Raw genomic sequence first — 19,562 nt, 5'->3', positions numbered from 1 at the left:
GATTTTTAGAGACCATGGCACTCCTGCTCTGCTCAATTCCCCCCACTATTCACCCACAGCAGAGGCTGCAGTGTTGCATGGTAGGGACCTGCCTGGGGGATGGGAGATGTCAGAGGAATGCATGAGGTAATGATTTTTGAAAACAGCTCAAGATTTAATCTGCATTTTCCATGTACTATTTGTCTGCCTGCCTATCTTTCTCCCTTGCTGACTGTCCTTACTGTAGTGAAGAAGTTGTTTTCATGAGGCTGTGCAGGATAATCTCTCTTGGCAGAAGGCTGTGAAAGTCCTGGGAGTGATTTTATCTTTTCTCCATCCCCCCATTCCTGACAGGGAAGTCATACACCATGATCGGAAAGGATGATTCCATGCAAAACCTCGGCATAATCCCTTGTGCCATCTCATGGCTCTTCAAGTTGATTAATGAACGCAAAGAGAAGACAGGAGCCCGCTTCTCGGTCCGAATTTCTGCAGTGGAAGTGTGGGGGAAAGAAGAAAATCTGAGAGACCTGTTGTCAGAAGTGGCTACAGGCAGCCTGCAAGACGGCCAGTCCCCAGGTGTCTACCTTTGTGAAGACCCCATTTGTGGCATGCAGGTAAATCCAAAGTTCATTTTACACTGAAACAAGCAATGTGACTTTTTTTTGTTTGTTTGTTTTAAGCTGTTGATATGGTTCAAATTCAAGAACTACCCAGAGCATAAAGTTTATAGACTTGAAAGTGTTTACTTTAAAACGTGCAAGAACTTTATGACCTGCAGCTGCAGGGCCATCTGCTCTCCTGGCCTAAATATTTGTACCTCTGGTATAATAGATGTTGAGCAGGGGCTTGTGTTTGCAATAAAATGTGAAAACATTCAGTCCAAACAAAAATTCACCTCATTCTTAAAAAAAAAATAAAAAGAAAGTGTGATCTCTCTTTTGTAAAATATCAAGCTAAAATATTTACAGTACTGCACAAATAGCTGGACACCATTAATATGGCTGTTTATCTCTTTATAAACTACATTATTTATAGCACTTGCTTTAGCAATGTTGTAGGAAGCATTAATTGCTACTTATTAATTGCTGCCAAGAAATAAATTCCTGAGCTGGGCAAGCCAAGAATAACTCGAACTCTTTTCAGGTTTGGAGGTTTAGCAGGAATGATTAACTGGCTCATGTATTTCCTGGGTGACCACTAGAAAGTTTCAGCAGCCCTGTTTTTTTTTTCCCCTCTTGGTTTGAGGGGAAAAAAAGGCCTAGTCTTTCATTTTGCTGTCTGTGAGGGAATAAATCTGAATTTTGTATGACTAGATGAAGAGGGAGCAAACCAGCATGATGGAGCTTGAATACATTCTTTCAACCTTAAAGGCAATGGCTGCTTCCATCGAGAACCTGCAGAGCACTGCCTATCCAAGGATGGGGAATGGAGGGAGGAGGGAACAGACCTACAGGGTCATGTACCCTATTTCCAGCTCCAAGCATCTAGAAATCATGATTCATATCCACAAAAGTCATGAATTGTGAGATTTTAAACAGCAAGTAATAAATTTTGTGGTTTATCTCTTTGTGGTTTAAGCCTTTCAGACATACTTAGATCATATTTTCCATTCTTTTCCGTTCTACCCGAGGACTACAAAGATGTGTCTTGATTTTAAATAACAATTAGGGTTCTCATTCTCACTTGACTCCTGGCTTTAGTGCTTTATAAAATACTTACAGTATCACAAGAGGTCTCACCCTCTGGTATCCAGTAATGGATGCAGTCTAGTGAATATAAGATGGGAGACTTGAGTCTTCACAGTTCCCATTGGGGTGATAGATGGGCCAGTTAAGATCTGCATTAGCATACGCATGTTGCATATGTTACATAACTGTGTAACAACTAGCCTGTCATTAGAGCTTAATTCTTTACTAAGGTATTTAAGCACAATAGCAATAATAATAAATATCCCATTTTTGTTGCTTATTTTCATATAGGTACAGACAGAACAGCTATATACAAAATGAATTATTTTAGATCAGTGGAGAAAAGGTAGCTCCATGAGATGTCTATGTATCTCTGTAGTGTAAAATACTGAATTAAATTGCAAGAAAAAAAGCCTTTTTATGTGTGTTTACAAGACATAGCGATGTTCTGGAGTCATGTATCCTACACCTGAATTCTCAAAATCCTCGGATGAAGGGAGGATATTCTATTATAGCCATACAGATATGCAAAATCAGCAGTGTGGATAGCAAATGAATAATCACCATATGTCATACTGTCTGTCATTGGACCTTTCCAAGTATGCACATTTTCTTGTTGCTTACATTAGTGGGATCAGCCTACAGACTGGCCTGCCTTCTGCTTGCCTTGTTAACTCCTTCCTTACCCCCTCCCTCTTTCTAGAGAGAGCTTAGCCTTCAACTGTGCCACCCCATCCCATGCACAGCCTCAGCTTTATCCCTTCTCAGGCTGATTAATGGTCACGAAGAGAAGACAGGAGCACTGTCTTCTTTACGAGAACTTAACTTCTAGCTGTATTACATAGCAGGGGAACAAACCCTGAGAATGGGAGTTCCTCACTGTTTTTAGGCCAGACAGAACAAGTCTATCCTATGGGCTGTGGGCCAGCTCTGCCTACTGCCAAAACTAATGCCATCAGATTATAGTGTCACATGTCTCTTCCACAGACAAACTAATCTTAGGTGACATGAAACATGCATGCGTTCCTAATGTTATGGGGGGTTAATAATATCTGCCCTCCTATGCTGTCTGTCCCTTTGGAGAGATAAGAGCAGGCTGGGGACTGGGACTGAGGTCCAGCAAATGTGAATGTGTGTATATTACCTGCCTTGTTCCTTTTAATGGGTTGCCCTGGCTTGTGAACAGGTGCATAAGCTTGTGGTATGAAGGGGCAAGAAAATGGCTTCTCTGCTGTGCTGCTCCCCCCATGCTATGGGGCTGAACACAAGCTTCACTCCTGTTGTTCCCTGGATTTGTCTGTGGATTGCTCCCTTCTAACACTTTCTGAAGGGTAACATGTAGTCCTGCCCCTGCCAGTCTCCACCAACTGTTGAGTTTGGGATTGACATGTCTTCCACAATTATTTTTTTTCCACTTCTAACCCTCAGAACGACACAGTGATTGCTGGAGCCAGCAATGCAGGGGAAAAAAAAGGCAGTGAAAACAGTGAATAATTAATAAGCATAAATAGCTTAAAATTCTGGGAAAGTGAAGGAGCAAATTTATTCATCTGTCCAGCCCATAGGACAGTTTTCAGTTGCTGGGGTTTATTTGTAACAACTCCCACCAGAGGTACCCCAGGTAAGAACCCTCAAAATCCTGGATTCAATCATGGGGCTCCTGGAGGACATGGTATTGTCACTACCAGTGTCAGGAGGGTCTCATTCCATTGGGCACCTCCTCCTTTTCGGTCCCATCAGAAGCCAACGTATCTACAGTGTGCGTTGACTGTGGGAAGTTGTCTGGTAGTGTTGACTTGTGTGGGAGTTTCTAGGTCATTTCTCCCTTGTGTTAACCTGCAGCTTCAGAATCAAAGCGAGCTCCGCGCCCCTACGGCGGAGAAGGCTGCCTTCTTCCTCGACGCCGCCATTGCCTCACGTCGCAGCAGCCAGCGGGATTGCGACGAGGAGGATCACCGCAACTCCCACATGCTCTTCACTCTGCACATCTACCAGTACCGCATGGAGAAGAGCGGTAAAGGCGGAAGTAAGCTGTCTATTTGCTCCCTTTGGTTTCATCTGTGCCTGCCTGGAGACTGGCTTTAAGCAAGCCTTTAAACAATATTCTTTAGTGGTGAAAATTAGCAGAGTTCTCCATTCAGAATGGGGTGGGGCCATTCATACCAGCAGACTGTCCACCTGCCTGTTAAAGGCCCACCAAAGGCCATTAAAGGCCACTGGGGATTATTACCATTAATTGTCAATTTAGTTGCCTTTGTAGAGATACCAACAGCTAGTCCTCAGCACTGCATGGGCCTCTGTATCTAAAAAAAAAGTGCTTTTCGGATTGGCTTTTAGTATTATCTTTACTGATAGTGTTGAGGTCATGGATTAAAATATTGTGGCAACGGGTGTTCCCTGCCACCCTTAGGTTAGCTATTCCTCTTCGGCACCTAAACAGGGCAGTGTGTGTAGAAGCTGATGCTGGCAATGCATAACTGTAGCTTTTCTCAGAGATACATGATACTTTAGTTACTGGCCCAACTACATGTACACAAAGCACTCTCATGGTTCTTTGTAAAGGCTCTGGGCTTCTCAGACTGGCTTGCTCCCTCTCTTTGCCATAGATGATTTCACTGGCTTGTGTCTTTACTTCCATCTCCCACTTGTAAGTGAGGAAAAGATACCTCCATGTCTACTTTTATGTTTCTGTAATTTTCAAAGGTTTCATTTGACTCGCACCATTTGTATTTTTTTATTATATTTATCTTCTGTTTCAAGTCTCCCAAATTGTTTATAACTGGAGATATACAAAGGGGTTTTTTTTAGTAAGTTCCAGTGATAAAAGATTTGTATAATATAAGAAGCACCCCCACAGAAAAAGAAAACTTTCATATTAAAATTCTTTTTTTGAAATAATCATTTTTTACCAGGAAGAAATGTTTGTTTGAAAGACACCAGAGACCTCTGCTTCTTTAAATTTGTGGGCTTAAGCAACTCTGCAGAAATAGCATATGTTTCAGCTCCTGGCTCTACATAAGTTATTTGTAATAAGGAATAGAATGCAAGCTATGATGCGTAGTGGGTGAACACCACTGCAGTATTAATGTCTAATGTTTGAATGCAGAAAATTTACATTGACAGTACTTATAAGATAGAAAACCCCAAAGTTGCTCTAAATGGAAATGCAGTTTGCATGTGTTTAAGTAATAACCCCTGTGGAATTGGCAGGCAGAAATCTCAATTAACTAAAAGTTTATTAATTAACCACCCTGCGGTGGAAAGGAAGACTGAATGCTCAAATGGACTGGTTCATAGCAATAAAGATGGCTGATTTGGAGGGAATTATTATTGCAATTATTTAATGCTCCATGCTTTTTACTGCATGCAAGTACATGTACACACAGTCCTTTTCTACTATTTTCAAATGCAATTAATAAAAGGGAAAAAATATTTTCCTGTGGCTATAATGAGTCATTTTAAAAAAATAAGACATCATCCTGTTGGATTATATGGCATGCTTTGCCCACTGCCTGTAGTTATATCTTTGTCTCGTGGCCATACCACCTCCTGTCTTCAAGGTCCCATATCTGAGTGGCCTCACAAGCCAGGCAGGGTCAGATCTCGCTGATAATTGAATGAAGGGGGAATTCCAGCTGCTCAGAAAGGGCGCCTAGTGATTATCACTGTCTCCTGCTGTAATGAAGGACTTTTCAGAAAACAATGTGAAGATAGTAGAGATATATAGATTCCAATAACAGGATTAAAAAAGGATAGGAAAAAGAAAAAAAAAAAAGAAACCCAGCTTCTAAAAGGTAAGAGATTAAAGGGCTGGCTAACATACGATTTTGGTAAAAAATGACTGATAGTAACGCATTGGTACTGTACTTACCTCCTTGTTAGATTCATTACCAGGAATGTCATGAAGCAGGCTTAGCACCATTGAAATAAATGGCATTGTGGCAGAACTGGCACAGTCATTTTTCAGCTGTCAGCTCTGAAAAGTCTTTGCGGCCATAGACAAAAATAAGTGTTAGGATGTTCCGCTTCTCTCTATAGTTGCCAGGCACATTAGTGGAGAACTTGCCTAACAAATAACTTCATTTTCAGATGAAGCAAGTGGATCTGCCATGCTAAAAATGTCTTACTTTGACTTGTAAATTAAATAAGAAGGAAAGATTTGATAATTTCTCTTATTCTGGATTTCCTCAACCTGTGTAATAGGAATATGTGTGGAAACAATATGACTAAGATTTTGAAGGGTAGCGATTTCTCTCATTTTCTTTTGTTTCTCCAATGTCTGGTAATCTTAGCAACAGAAATATTTATTATATGTAATTCAGAAAAGTCACCTGCAGTCATTTTCAGTAGCAATTAAACACATTTCTTTCTTTTTCGAAGTAAATCATTGGGGGATACTCAAAAAAGGTAATTTCAGCCTTCTGAGGATAGCAGTCTTAGAGGACTCAGGGACTCTTAAGTCTAAGAGTTTTAAGGACACTTAGAGAGGAGGCAAAGGTCCTCCATGAGCAGTCTGGAGGAGGTGAAGATGCAGCTGCCTGGACGGTTGCCCAGGAAAGCCTGGCTTTCTGCAGTGAGTGCAGGAGCCCGTAGTGCGTGTGGATACTTCCTCCTGAGAAGTATCCCACAACTGAGAGCACAGTGGTGAAACTTCCATGGACATGTTTAAAGGGTTGTCGTATAATCTGGGACTATTACAGCGCTTTGAATGTCTAGCCAGCAGCATTAGTTTTAATCAGATATTTATTCTGCACTTCAGTTTTGTGATACTCAGCATAACTTAACCAATATCACAGTATAATTTAATACATGGAACTCCTGTGTTGCCCAATACCTGATGTAGCTGAAGCACTAACAAGACGTAAAAGAAGCAGAAGTTACTGTATTTTAACAATTGTTGACAGAGATGCTGGCTACATTTTTGGAATATTATTCTCAAATCCCATAGCATAAACCACTTTCACAGAAAAAGTCTTCTCTCTTCCCCTCTCTTTCTTCTTTCTTTTTTTCTCTCTGTTTTGCTGCTCTTTTATTTTCTTATCTTCTTTTCTTCCTTCTCTTTAATAATTTTTCTTTTTTCTTTTATCATAAAAATCTACTCGTAGTTTTATTGTTGTTCATTTTAATTAGCTATCACCTACAGCTGAAACAGAATTATAGAATTGTATATAACATATTCTACAGAAAGGCTTTATATTTTTATGGAAAGTTTTGTGTAATGCAAGACACCAAGTAGTAGCAATAAGCAGTCAGCCCTGTGTTTTTCAGTGCTTGCAAAATGAAATCTCTCTCTCCTTATTTTTTCAGGGTAGGTTAACATGTTTTAAGTTACAGCTAATAGTTATATATACCTTTAGTAGCTGTGTGTTTTCTATATTTATATACATTTTTCATAGTAGACTTTCTATGAGGGAATATGCAACATGATATGATCGTGTATCACCTTTTTGTCAGCATGTAGAAGTTTTACATGTGTCATCTTCACATATCTATGTAAACCTATTTCCTTCTACCTCCTATGGCACCTACATGCCTGTATACCATGTGCCTGTACCACAGCTACTGAATGCAGGGTCATTGAAAAAACATGCTTGGGGTTGATAAGACATTCCCAAAGTAATGAAATGTATCTGGAAACTTCTTTCCTAAGGTCTCCATCATGTAGTTGCTCCCATTGCCATCTTTGCTTGTGAACTGGTCTCCCCCCACAGCTAATACTTTTTTTTACCAGATGCATAAGTTGAGGTCCTGTGTCAAAATGGCTATGAATTTATTTGCATAGAGGTAAACTCAGATGTGAAAGTATTTCTGCTTCTCTTTAAGTTATGTTTGTGTCCTCAAATAGTGCTCTTAACTGTTAAGATCCTAGAAATAAAACTGCCTTTTCCTACAGATTGCTTCTAAACTAACTCTTGAGAATAGGGAGGAGTGGTCAAAGATCAGATGATAAAAAGACCCAGCTAGAAAATTGTCTTGAGATAATAGAGAATTAGAAGCACTTCTGTAAAGTCTATATAGTCCCCATCCTGGGTTCATAAGGAACCATCGGCTTTTAAATAGAGCAAATGTCTGTTAATCTTCATGTTTCAACAGTAGCATCTTTTCACTTTAAAGGTAGTGTGTTGATACAGAGTAAACAAGAAAAAATCATAGGGGCCTACTGACAGTTTGACAGAAACTATTTTCAGAACAGAGCAACTTGTCGGCAATCCGTTACCCATGGCATGGCAAACCTTTTCTTAGCCCAAATGATAATGTAAAAGTGTATAGACTTAAAGCAAAGTTGAATGTCCCACAGACACCACAGGTTCTTCTGAAGATCCAGTATTCAAGATGGGAAAGATAAGAGAAGCAACCACAGGATCACTGCTCACCCTAGCAGCAATTCCCACCCTGTAGATTTCTGGACAGAGGAACAGTAAAGACAGAGACAGAAACAGACCCAACTCAGGTACAGGCTAATAGAGCTATATTAAAAAAAAAAAAAAAAAAAAGCAGCAGAAAAGCACAGCGGTGACTCTCACAGAGTTAAACCTGCAGGAGCCAGTGAGTACTGAAAGCCTCGGCAATTTTGAAGCAAGTCCAGCATGGACAGCAATGTGCAGCAATAAATGCTGACAGTGAGTTAATAGGACCCCTACAGTTTGTTGCTGCTAACATGAATTAGGAGAGGTTTCTGGATTGTTTCCTCTTCGCAAGTCCTGGCGAGTCTTTTGCTTTCCTGGGAAGCTGCTTTTGGAGGCACATGCTAACTGTTTGCTTTCTTTGTTTATGCCAGTGTCCGGAGGTCGCAGCCGCTTGCACCTTATTGACCTGGGTAGCTGCGTGAAAGTGCTCAGCAAAAACCGGGAGGGAAGCTCTGGCCTCTGTCTCTCATTGTCAGCACTGGGCAATGTCATCCTGGCCCTTGTCAATGGAAGCAAACACATCCCGTACAAGTAAGTGGTATTCTATGTTGCACCTAATGAGAGGATGCTTGCAAGTGGTTTGCTTGCCTGGGCCTGAGGCAGACTTGGGGTAAGCAGGGAGACAGTCTGCTGGGCTCACTGCAGCCCTCCCGAGGTACAGCAAAACCTGCCTAAGGTTCAATGACACCCGATCTAACCTTACATCTGGTAGCTACACTGTATTTGACATTCAGGATTCAACGGAAGAAGTCTGCTGGAATAGGACCCAGGTGTCTTAAAAAGATCTTAATGCTTGAAGTTCAGCACATTAGGATTTTGTTTTCTAGGACTGTTCAAAGTTTTTTTAATGTTTCAAAGCATCTGAGAGCCAGTTTCATATTCGTTCCACAGAGACAAACATTGCTGCCATAATGCAGCACTACAGAGAAAATTATTTTGCTGTCCGTTGTGTGGAATTTAGTTTCTTGAAAATATATGTCACAATGAGCATGCGTGTTTGTCATGAGATTCTTTCTGTGATCCAAGGTTACTTTGCATTTTATTTTTGTATGGTTTGAATCTCAGTGTCAGCCTTTCACTCACAAAAAAGAAGTAGGCCCTATTTGTCACACTAGACAAGTGGCCTTTGCTGCTGCAGGTAGCTTCTAGGAAATGAGAGCAATTGCTCACCTAGTGGGTATGTTTTGTACTCATTTCTCTTCATCGTTGTCTCACCCCATTTGTCATGTGTGCAGGTCTGAAAGCAAGTTTGATTCATTACCCAACCCAGACAGTCATACAGCCTTCCTATTGAGAAGTTTCTGATTTTGTGGACAATATTGCTTTTCTCTAGCCTAAAGCCTAGGGAGTAGCAACTGGCATCACAGGAATGGCTTACTGTACGCAACTTGTAATCAAACTGCTAATGATCGTCACCATTCATGAAGGACACGTATATGAGATCTGGAGTTAGGAACAACAGGATGACATGAAAAACGAACCAAGTCACAGAGCATATTTCAGTCCATACGTTTTACCCTTTTTATCATGTTAAAGGCTGCAAACATGACTATTTTCATAGAATCATAGAATCATTTAGGTTGGAAAACACCTTCAAGATCATCGAGTCCAACCATCATCCATGCCCACTAAACCATGTTATGGAGTACCCGTCTACGCACTTTTGAATACCTCCAGGGATGGTGACTCAACCACTTCCCTGGGCAGCCTATTCCAATGTCTGACAACCCTCCCAGTAAAAAAATTTTTCCTAATATCTAACCTAAATCTCCCTTGCCTCAACTTGAGGCCATTTCCTCTTGTCCTATCTCCAGCCACCTGACAGAAGAGACCAACACCCACCTCACTACAACCCCCTTTCAGGTAGTTGTAGAGAGTGATAAGGTCTCCCCTCAGCCTCCTCTTCTCTAGACTAAACAGCCCCAGTTCCCTCAGCCGCTCCTCATAAGACTTGTGCTCAAGGCCCCTCACCAACTTGGTTGCCCTTCTCTGGACACGCTCCAGCACCTCAATGTCTTTCCTGTAGTGAGGGGCCCAAAACTGAACACAGGACTCGAGGTGCGGCCTCACCAGTGCCGAGTACAGGGGAACAACCACCTCCCTGCTCCTGCTGGCCACACTATTTCTGATGCAGGCCAGGATGCCATTGGCCTTCTTGGCCACCTGGGCACACTGCTGGCTCATATTCAGCCGGCTGTCAACCAGCACACCCAGGTCTTTTTCTGCTGGGCAGCTTTGCAGCCACTCTTCCCCAAGCCTGTAGCACTGCATGGGGTTGCTGTGACCGAAGTGCAGGACCCGGCACTTGGCCTTGTTGAACCTCATACAATTGGCCTCAGCCCATCGATCCAGCCTGTCCAGATCTCTCTGTAGAGCCTCCCTACCCTCAAGCAGATCGACCCTGCCTCCCAACTTGGTGTTGTCTGCAAACTTGCTGAGGGTGCACTCAATCCCCTCATCCAAATCATCGATAAAGATATTAAACAGAACGGGGCCCAACACCGAGCCCTGGGGAACACCACTTGTGACCCACCGCCAACTGGATTTCACCCCATTCACCACAACCCTCTGGGCTCGTCCATCCAGCCAGTTTTTCATCCAGCAAAGAGTACACTTGTCCAAGCCATGAGACACCAGTTTCTCAAGGAGTATGCCATGAGAGACAGTGTCAAAGGCCTTGCTGAAGTCAAGGAAGATAACATCCACAGCCTTTCCCTCATCCACTAGGCGGGTCACCTGGTCATAGGAGATCAGGTTGGTCAAGCAGGATCTGCCTTTCGTAAACCCATGCTGACTGGGCCTGGTCCACTGCTTGTCCTGGACTTGCCATGTGAGTGCTCTCAAGACAAACCGTTCCATAATCTTCCCCAGTACCGAGGTCAGGCTGACAGGCCTGTAGTTCCCCGGATCCTCCCTCCGACCCTTCTTGTAAATGGGAGTCACATTGGCAAGCCTCCAGTCCTCTGGGACCTCCCCTGTTGACCAGGAATGCTGATAGATGGTGGAGAGTGGCTTGGCAAGCACCTCTGCCAGTTCCCTCAGTACTCTTGGATGGATCCCATCAGGTCCCATAGATTTGTGAGTGTCCAGATGGCGTAGTAGGTCACTAACTATTTCTTTCTGGATTAAGGAGGGTATACTCTGCTCTTCATCCTCACCTTCCAGCTCAGGGGGCGGAGTACCCTGAAGATAACTGGTCTCCTTATTAAAGACTGAGGCAAAGAAGGCATTAAGTACCTCAGCCTTTTCCTCATCTCTGGTGGCTACATTCCCTTCTGTATCCATTAAAGGATAGATATTCTCGCATGTTCATTCAAGATTACAAAGTATTGACAAGTTTTACTTCTTTGGTTTTGTCTTCATTTTGGAAAATAAAGATGAATTGAGTTTGTTTATAATTTTATTTTTCTTCTAACATTTATTTTCCCAAATTAGGCAGTCTGGGCTTAAAATATGCTCTCTGGAAATATTCCTGTTCCTGGAATTCAGTCAGACTGGAATTCAGTTAAGGGCCAACCAAATTTGTATGTATAAGTGTTCATGAAATATTTTGTGGATCATGCACCTAGTCATAGTGTGAAAGTAGCTTGAACTCTACACTTCACAAAGTGTAGCTCAAACTATGCTTATCAAAAGCCTGTCTTCCTTCCTGTCAGTTTTTATGGACTGAAGGGAAGGCAAACTGTAGGAATAGAAAAATGATGTTAATGATGCTCCCTAGGCTAGAACTAAACATACAAGGAATAGTTACCAAATACAACAGCTGTCTTTCCTGGCAGTGCCTGACTGGGAGAAAAGTGTTAACCAAACATGTCTTCTACTTGCTGCACTACCAATCTTCCTTCTACGATTCCCAGCTGTTGCACTTCTGAGCTTACACAGCCAGAGGTGCCAGTATACTTGCTCATCAGTGTTTCTGTACTGCTGAAAGAAGATAAAAGCTCTCTTCAGGCCAGCATCTCTTCTTGAATTCGCTCCTATAAGAGCAGATAGTATAGACTATAAATATAGGGAAGTGGTTGGTCATCTGTAAATCAGAGGGAATATCTCTGTTTCTAAGGAGGACTTTAAAAAGGTAATTTGAAAAACATATTGGCATATTTTGGAGCAAATTTCGTCCACTTCTTGCTGAGAAGAGTGCAGAAAGTATTTTTTCCCAAATGTGATCTATTCACGAGCAATGGAAATAAGAGTCTTGGTGGCTGGGTGAGCGCAAATACTATTTGCTCAGTGATCTGGCAGCACAGATCTGTGCTGCTCCTCGGTGGAGAAGAGAGGAAGGAGGGCGGGGGGTGGAATGTGCTGCATCCTAGAAGAGGCTGAGCATCCCAAAGACTGATGTGATATGTGTTCAGTAGCACCTCTTGTTTAGAGCAGTGGCTAGCCTATCCATCTGAGATAATTTCCCTTTCTTAAGGTGTGTTCTCTTTCATTGTTAAGGATAAAATTTAAATTTTGTTAACTGCTTTTTTTGAGTGGGACCAAAGGAAAACAACGGAAATGTTTTCTTATGTGACAGCACTGCATATTGTGTGTGTGGTCCAGCAAATTTCCATAGAGCAGCAGACAAAATGGAGCATCTTTTCTTTATCTGAGCTATTAAACAGCCATTAAGTATTTTATGGCAGCCTGTCAGTAGGCACTGCATGGCTTCCTGGGAGCCCGGAAACTCACAATTTCATAGACATCAGGTTTTCTCTTACTGCAGAAATTTAGTTCTCTAAACTCTGAGAGGCTGCAGGCTCCTAAACTCCCTTCAGTGCTGTATCCAGCTTTATCTCCGCAGGTAGTAGCTGTAGGGAAAAGCTTGTTCAGATTCATAGCTGGTATAAGCAGATGCTACTGCATTGCCTTCAGTGGGCTCTGTGTTTATGCCAGAGATGAATTTGCCTCTGCCTGCAGTCTCTGTGAAAAACACATGCTGCTGTTCAGCACATTTTGCATTTTTTTTTCTTACCCATAAGGCTAAGCCTTGGAAGTCATTAAGTTGGAATCTTTCTCCCTTGGGAACACCCCCACACCCCTCCACATTTTGGGAATAGTAACACAGACTGACTCTAGCTTTACCAGGAACTTGTCTACTAAAGTTGTAAGAAAGTAATGTAGAAATCTTCAGACATCAAACAATACAGGTTGATATGGTTTGGGATCTTGTCCTGCATTCAAGTTAAATTCCACATGGGTCTGAAGAATGGGCAAGAATCCCTATAATGGGCAACAATATGCAGCTAATGAGTGACCAGGCTGTGATTTCTGGGAGTTTGTATCTTTCTTTCCTATATGTACTTATAATCTCTCTCTAATATCTCAGTGGATTATCTCTTTGTCACTATTAATGTCCAGACCTATTTTGAACCTTCCTAAGCACATTGTTCTGTGTTATATAAAGAATGTTATATAAATGTTATATAAAATAGAATGTTATATAAAATAGAATTTTTAATTTCACTTAAATACATTGCCATTTAATGCCACCAGTTTCATTTGCTCTTGAGTTAGGAGCAAATCCCTCAAAAGACTGGGCAAGAATTATTTTCTCCACAGGAATGTCAAATATCTTCATAAAAATTGAAAAGGTGCACTTGCAAGCCCAAGGGAGAGCAAGGGAGTCCGCTCCTACCCTGACTTAGTTTGACAGGGCTCAGATCTGCTACAGGAGGAGGGTTTTGCTAAGCTGCAGTAATTGTTAGTGCCATTTTATTTTTTTAAGAGCATTTCAGCTTTACATTAGTGCTGCATTATCTGCCTCTGATTTCCAAGATGAATGTGTTTTAAACCCTCAAATGAATACCCATTTGCACAAACTCCAGATACTGGTTTATATAGCTCACTATTCAAAAATTACTCCAGTTGCTAGGCAACAGGGGTGGTGATAATTCATGGTAATGCTGTTTTGGAAATAATCATTTTTATACATTTTAATGACTATGAGAATGTAAGAAAACTGTTTAGAAAAGTGCAAGGCTGTATGAATTTCTCTTTCAGAAATTGTTGCTTGTTTTATTTAATAGGCTTCTCTCTTAATGTGCTATCCCAACGTGCTAGTGTTTCCGGAGGCATCCTATATTTTGAACTACATGCTTATGCTTATCCAAGGAGTCTTGTCCATAAAATAGATGGGCATGAGTCAAAAGCACGAATTTTATTCTTGGCACTTCTGCTTCTCTGTCATATGGTTGCAGTTCCTCCCAGATCTTACTTACATGCTGGTATTGGGTTTTTTTAATCCTATCTGTAGAAAATAAAATTATATTAAGTGACTGGTGCAAGGTTGCACAAGAGGCTTAGTGGCAGAGCTACCATGTTTTAAGATCTAATCTGGTGCTTAAACCATGGGCTAATCCATTCTTTCTTTCTGCATGACCTTTGGAAAATAATTTATTTCTGTATTTATTTATTTATTCCCATTTATAAAACTGAGGTAGAAAAAAATCAAATAGGACTTTGCAAAGGGCATTCAAACTTGGCAAAAAGCATTACTTACATTTTAACTGTTGCTAGGACTCTGTTACCTTATTTTTTCACTTTTTTTTAGACTTAAGGACTCACGTAGGTGGTCCTAATGGGATGCAAAAATCTGTGGTTTTTTGGTCAAGGGTGGACTATTACTGCTTTTAAGTGAAGCAGAGAAAAGGGAAAGTGTTGGTTTATAGTATTGTGGTATAAAAGATGAGCCTAAAAATATGCTGTATATCAGATATTTTCTTTATATTGTTAGTTAATTATTGAAGTAAAAATGAAAATGCGGTTTGGATGGATCCAGTAATTCAGATTATTTTCTTGGTTGAATGAGTGTATCTGTCTGCAGTTGTTTCATCTGTGTAAAAAAACCTGTGTGTGAAGAGAACTGGGATCCCAGGTACCTTTTGTTTATACGGTTTGCCTTTGCATTTATAGCATGAGTTAGATTATTGTTCTCAGAAGAAAAGTCAGTGAAAACTTTTCAGGAAGAGATAAGGAAAGCTGAAAACCAGTTCACAATACAATTTTTGTACAATAACTGGTATTAGTACTGGAGATTTTATCCTTATTTACAAGCTTCTATTAAGTCTTAGTTTTGTGGGATTCACACAACCATGTCTGCTTACTAGGCCTAAGAATTTAATGCCAAAATTGAACTACATGCCCAATGAGCAATCTGTTTAATGGTTAATTCATCAGTGCCTAAACCTGAAATAATTTATTTTTTTTAATTGAGAGATTTCAATCGCTTTTGCTTTCCACTGCTGCATCTACTAGTCTTCTGTTCCTTGCTTTTGCTTCTTCTCAATGAGAACATGGTACAAAGACCACAGAAAGACTCAGAAAAAAATCTGGCGAGACCTTTGGAATCTCCAATCTTTCTGTGTTAATTTAGTATTGAATATATTAGAATTGGATGAAGAACTGTTTTGCTGTTTTACTTGTGGAAATGTGAGAGCAGAAGAAGGGGAAATGAATGAAAATGAGTATATGAGTGATAGCTGAAACAGAGTCACGGGACTGGGAAATGGCCCAAAATGAATGGGAGAGCTCTGAGAGACACTGAGATAACGTGTAGAGGAGACAACAATCCACAGAAAAGAACTGGGAAGCAAAAGAGAAAAAGAAATGAGCCTATTCAAAAAGAGGAATAAGAAATACCCCTGAATGATCCAATTGTAGGAGAGCAGTCAACAGAGATTTTGTTGAATGTGAAATAGTTCCTAATTAGCTATCAAAAACATGAGCTGCTCAGGAACAAAAGAATTTTTCCGTGATGTTGGCAGCCAGGTTGTATGGACCGGAGCCTTGGCGAACAGACACTGGAGGCACTGAGCAATGCCATATTACACCAGCTGAGGACCTGGCCTTAGGTGCATGCTCTTTGACACTAGCCAGAGTGCTTTGGCAACATGGAAGAGCAATGCAGTTGCCAGCAAGAGCACTGAAACACTGTCAGCACGGATATAATGAGGACTTGGAGCATCTGGCAATTACTTTCACCTTTGGGGTTTTTCTGTAGCTGGCAGTTTTACTAGGCTGAATTTCTGACAATTTTCTTCTATATTCCGGGGAACTACATAAAATAGATGGAATCAGGGATGCACAGGCTGTGAATGTAGGAAAACTTCTTGCATTTTATTAGTGTAATTTAATCTGCAGCTCAGGAGCATGAGGATAACAGATTTTGCATGCTCCAGCAATCGCTGTTGTAGTGTTCATCAACAATGCACTTTATTGTAGGACAGTTTGTACAGCTGATAGTGCAGATTTGAGCTTTATCTGCACATGTCTTACTGTACTGTGTTTCATCATCAAGTTAATGAGAGATAGTAGACAAAATCCTCAAGGAAAGCTTCAGTGGAGCTGCCATTCCCCAGCTTTGGGTTTTCAACTCAGTCCTGCCAGACTGGCAACGTGATAATTATTGGAGCAGAGGTGTCTGCGTGCATGTGTACTGGATGTAAGAGAGTGTGTTGCATTCACTGATCCTGATCCCCTGTTACAACAGTTTTACAACAGACCTCAGCTGACATGGCTCCATTCTGCACGAGTGTTCAAGTGGGAAGAATCAGGCCTCATAAGCTAGCTCTTTTAATGCTCTCTGAACCACTTGACGAATTACCGCTTTACAGATATTGTAACAAGCAAATAATGATGGACTGCAAAATGAAATGAGAAGGGAAGTGCTTGTGGCTTATAGTCAGATTTAATAGCAATTACTGATTGCATTTAAATAGCCGTTCCTATCAGCAGCAGATAGCTGCATCATGGAAGGACACTACTTTGGTCCTGGGCCAGCACAGACTTGACTGGTAATGAACAAGCAATCCAGTAGCGTGCAGTTATTGCTGAAATATAACTTGAGTGGGACCCAAATAGGCCATTGTGGTGATTTCATGTACAAATGAATCTCTACTTAATTCATTAAAATGCCATTTTGAACCTTCAGTCAGGGTATCCAGCAGTTTATTCTCACCTGTTCCACCACTGGTTCAGGCTCAATTGAACATTAATACATTTTCCTGCATGGAAATGTGGTGATAATTCATTTCATGTATAATTGAACAATTTTTAAATAGTCATATTCTTGGAATAACTAGCTCTTATGCAATGCAGCAAATTATCAAAAAGCATGTAGCAATATTTATTAGCCTTACTTCATGTTTTTGGTTACCTGTGGTTTCTTGAATAGTTACATATGGATATGATCTGTGAAATTAACTTTCGTTTCCATACTGATTCTTCTTTCCCTGCACAAAATCAGTGTGGCTCAGGGCAAGAGAGCAGAGACATCCCACTGCAAATGGCCAAAGAAAATAGCTTTTCTTTGTATAGTGCTAGTATGTAGCCCCTTGTTCGGAGTTGGGCATCTTATTGCTAAGAAGAGGTTACAGGCTGCAGAGAATTTAAAAGAGAAGCAAGAAGAATTATGAATGGTCCAAGATGAAAGGGTTACTCACCTGGAAGAACACCATGACAGAAATGAAGCTTCATAGCTTCCAGGGAAAAGGAGACCTCTGAGAGGGGAGATGACAACTACTCTGTAGTATTTCAAGGATGTGAATACACACAGAAGGAAAAAATTATTTCTGGTGAGACAAAGTGGCAGAATGATTTCTTATCCTTAAGTAATGAGGCAGAGGAATTTAAACTTGAAAGCATGCTAACAGTGATTCCTGTTAGTCAATGGAATATCTTCCTGAGAGCTGAAGTGAACACTACATTGGTAGAAAGATTTAAAAGCAAAATAAACATGTAACTAACAAATATTAATTAACAGTTACATAATAAAGAGTTCCAGATTGGTTAGGGGCTAGGCTTACGCAATTTCAGTGCAGAGTTCTGGCACCAAATCTTTAACAATTTTCAATAACTGTACTTCCATTTTGATAATTTATCTTCATCCTTGTTTGGAAAGTGTTTGCACATGGCTGGCAGTTATACAAATAAACAATAAAACATTTCCTAGTGTGTCTACTAGAATCTCCTCTGCTTTTGGGAGTCTGAAAACTAGCAGTTGGCTGGACTTGCATGGCATCAAAGAAATCCAGAAAGTCTCAGCGGTGTCTTTCTCAAGACTGTACCCTAGCAGGCATATGGGATGTCCAGTCTCCATTTCTGTGCCAGATGATTTAACTCAGTTAACCGCTTTTCTTCCTTCATCATTTAGTTACACTTTTTTTTTAAGGTCTCTTTCTCTTTGAATTGCAAAATCAGGTTCTCCCTGTGCTTGAGCCAAAACTCAGTGTAAGTCAATGGAAATCTTTTTATTGGGCTTTCGTTTAAGCCAACAGATTAGAAAACATGCTTATATCTAATTAGATGAGATAATCCTCAAATCCTTGCTAAGGGATATTGTATACCGTAGTTCATGTTCACTATTTGATGATTAACAGCTTATTTGTTGAAAGAGGCAGTATGTGGTTAAGTGTTACCTAGTGTTGAGTTTGTTTCGGATTGCAAGGGAGGTGATTGATGGAATTGGTGAATGTGAAAACTGGAAATGTACAATCATCTATTGACTGGTTCTAAATGGGTCTGTGACCATGAAGTTGGAGCTCAAGAAGGTTATACAGGAACTTGCCACATAAATAGGGAATTGTGACTACTTAAGTGGCACAAGCAGGACTACTTGATTTTCCTCTTCAATATATAAGTAGTATTTGCAACCTTAACTTAAAAATAAACAAAAACTTGGTTTACGTTTTCTGGGAAAATAGTTGAACAATTTTTCTTCATACTCTTTCTTTTCTTGGACTCTATTTAACACCACCCCCCCCATGAAGTGACACAGGCCCTAGAAGCTTTGAAGAGAATTGTGTGGTTGTAAATGGAGACTGTTTCAGCCAGTTTGTCTTATTGCTGCAAGAGTATTTGAATGGCATTGCAATTGCAAGATTATTTTTTTCCATACAAACTTTTTTTGAAGTTCTTATTTTCATAACATGTTTGAGAGAAAAGCAATGAAGACAAATCCTCTTGTGCTCTTCAGATACCAGCTAGCTTCTGCTGGATGATCAAAGTTTTTGGGCTGGTGGTTGCCTCCAGGCCTGTACACAATGAACAGATGTGAAGTGAATTTTTTAAAATATGCATTGACTTTTTAGAGTTAAGCAGGCTGGTTAGAACTATCTTCTGAAATATTAAAATTAGCTCTCTCTCCTGCTGGAGAAAAAACTTCTTAGATTATTTAAATTTTTAAAATTTTGTTTGTTTATACATGCCATCAGGTGACATGCTTTCTAGCAATATGTGACAAGACTCAGTAAAATTAATTTCAGACAGCAGGTTTAACTGTTTTAGCTGTATTTAGTCTCATTACCCCATCAGCAAAACTGTTCTACCTGCCATATTTAAAATTATTTTCCAATGGGTTATTTTTGGGGGGTGGGTGGAGTTACTAAATTGTTTCTCTCCCTATTCCTTAGTTTGTGCTCTTGGGCAGAAATAAAGCTTCACTCATTTTGAAAACCGATGACAAAATATATGTCCTACTGCCAGAAATATCAGCCCTTCTGGC

General features: G+C 40.6%; 1 protein-coding gene across 1 annotated transcript in view; it reads left to right on the top strand.

The window, feature by feature from the left end:
• Positions 1 to 19,562, top strand: part of KIF26B (kinesin family member 26B) — a 317,496-nt gene that overhangs the window by 248,997 nt on the left and 48,937 nt on the right. The window contains exons 8-10 of the mRNA XM_052806304.1: positions 334 to 596; positions 3,513 to 3,696; positions 8,449 to 8,608. Of these exons, the coding sequence (XP_052662264.1) occupies positions 334 to 596; positions 3,513 to 3,696; positions 8,449 to 8,608 (607 nt within the window). The remainder of the gene's footprint in view (positions 1 to 333; positions 597 to 3,512; positions 3,697 to 8,448; positions 8,609 to 19,562) is intronic.

Source organism: Harpia harpyja, chromosome 13, assembly GCF_026419915.1.
Source record: "Harpia harpyja isolate bHarHar1 chromosome 13, bHarHar1 primary haplotype, whole genome shotgun sequence".
Lineage (NCBI taxonomy): Eukaryota > Metazoa > Chordata > Aves > Accipitriformes > Accipitridae > Harpia > Harpia harpyja.
Note: the sequence above shows the minus strand (reverse complement) of the source record. Positions and strands in the feature narration are given on the sequence as shown.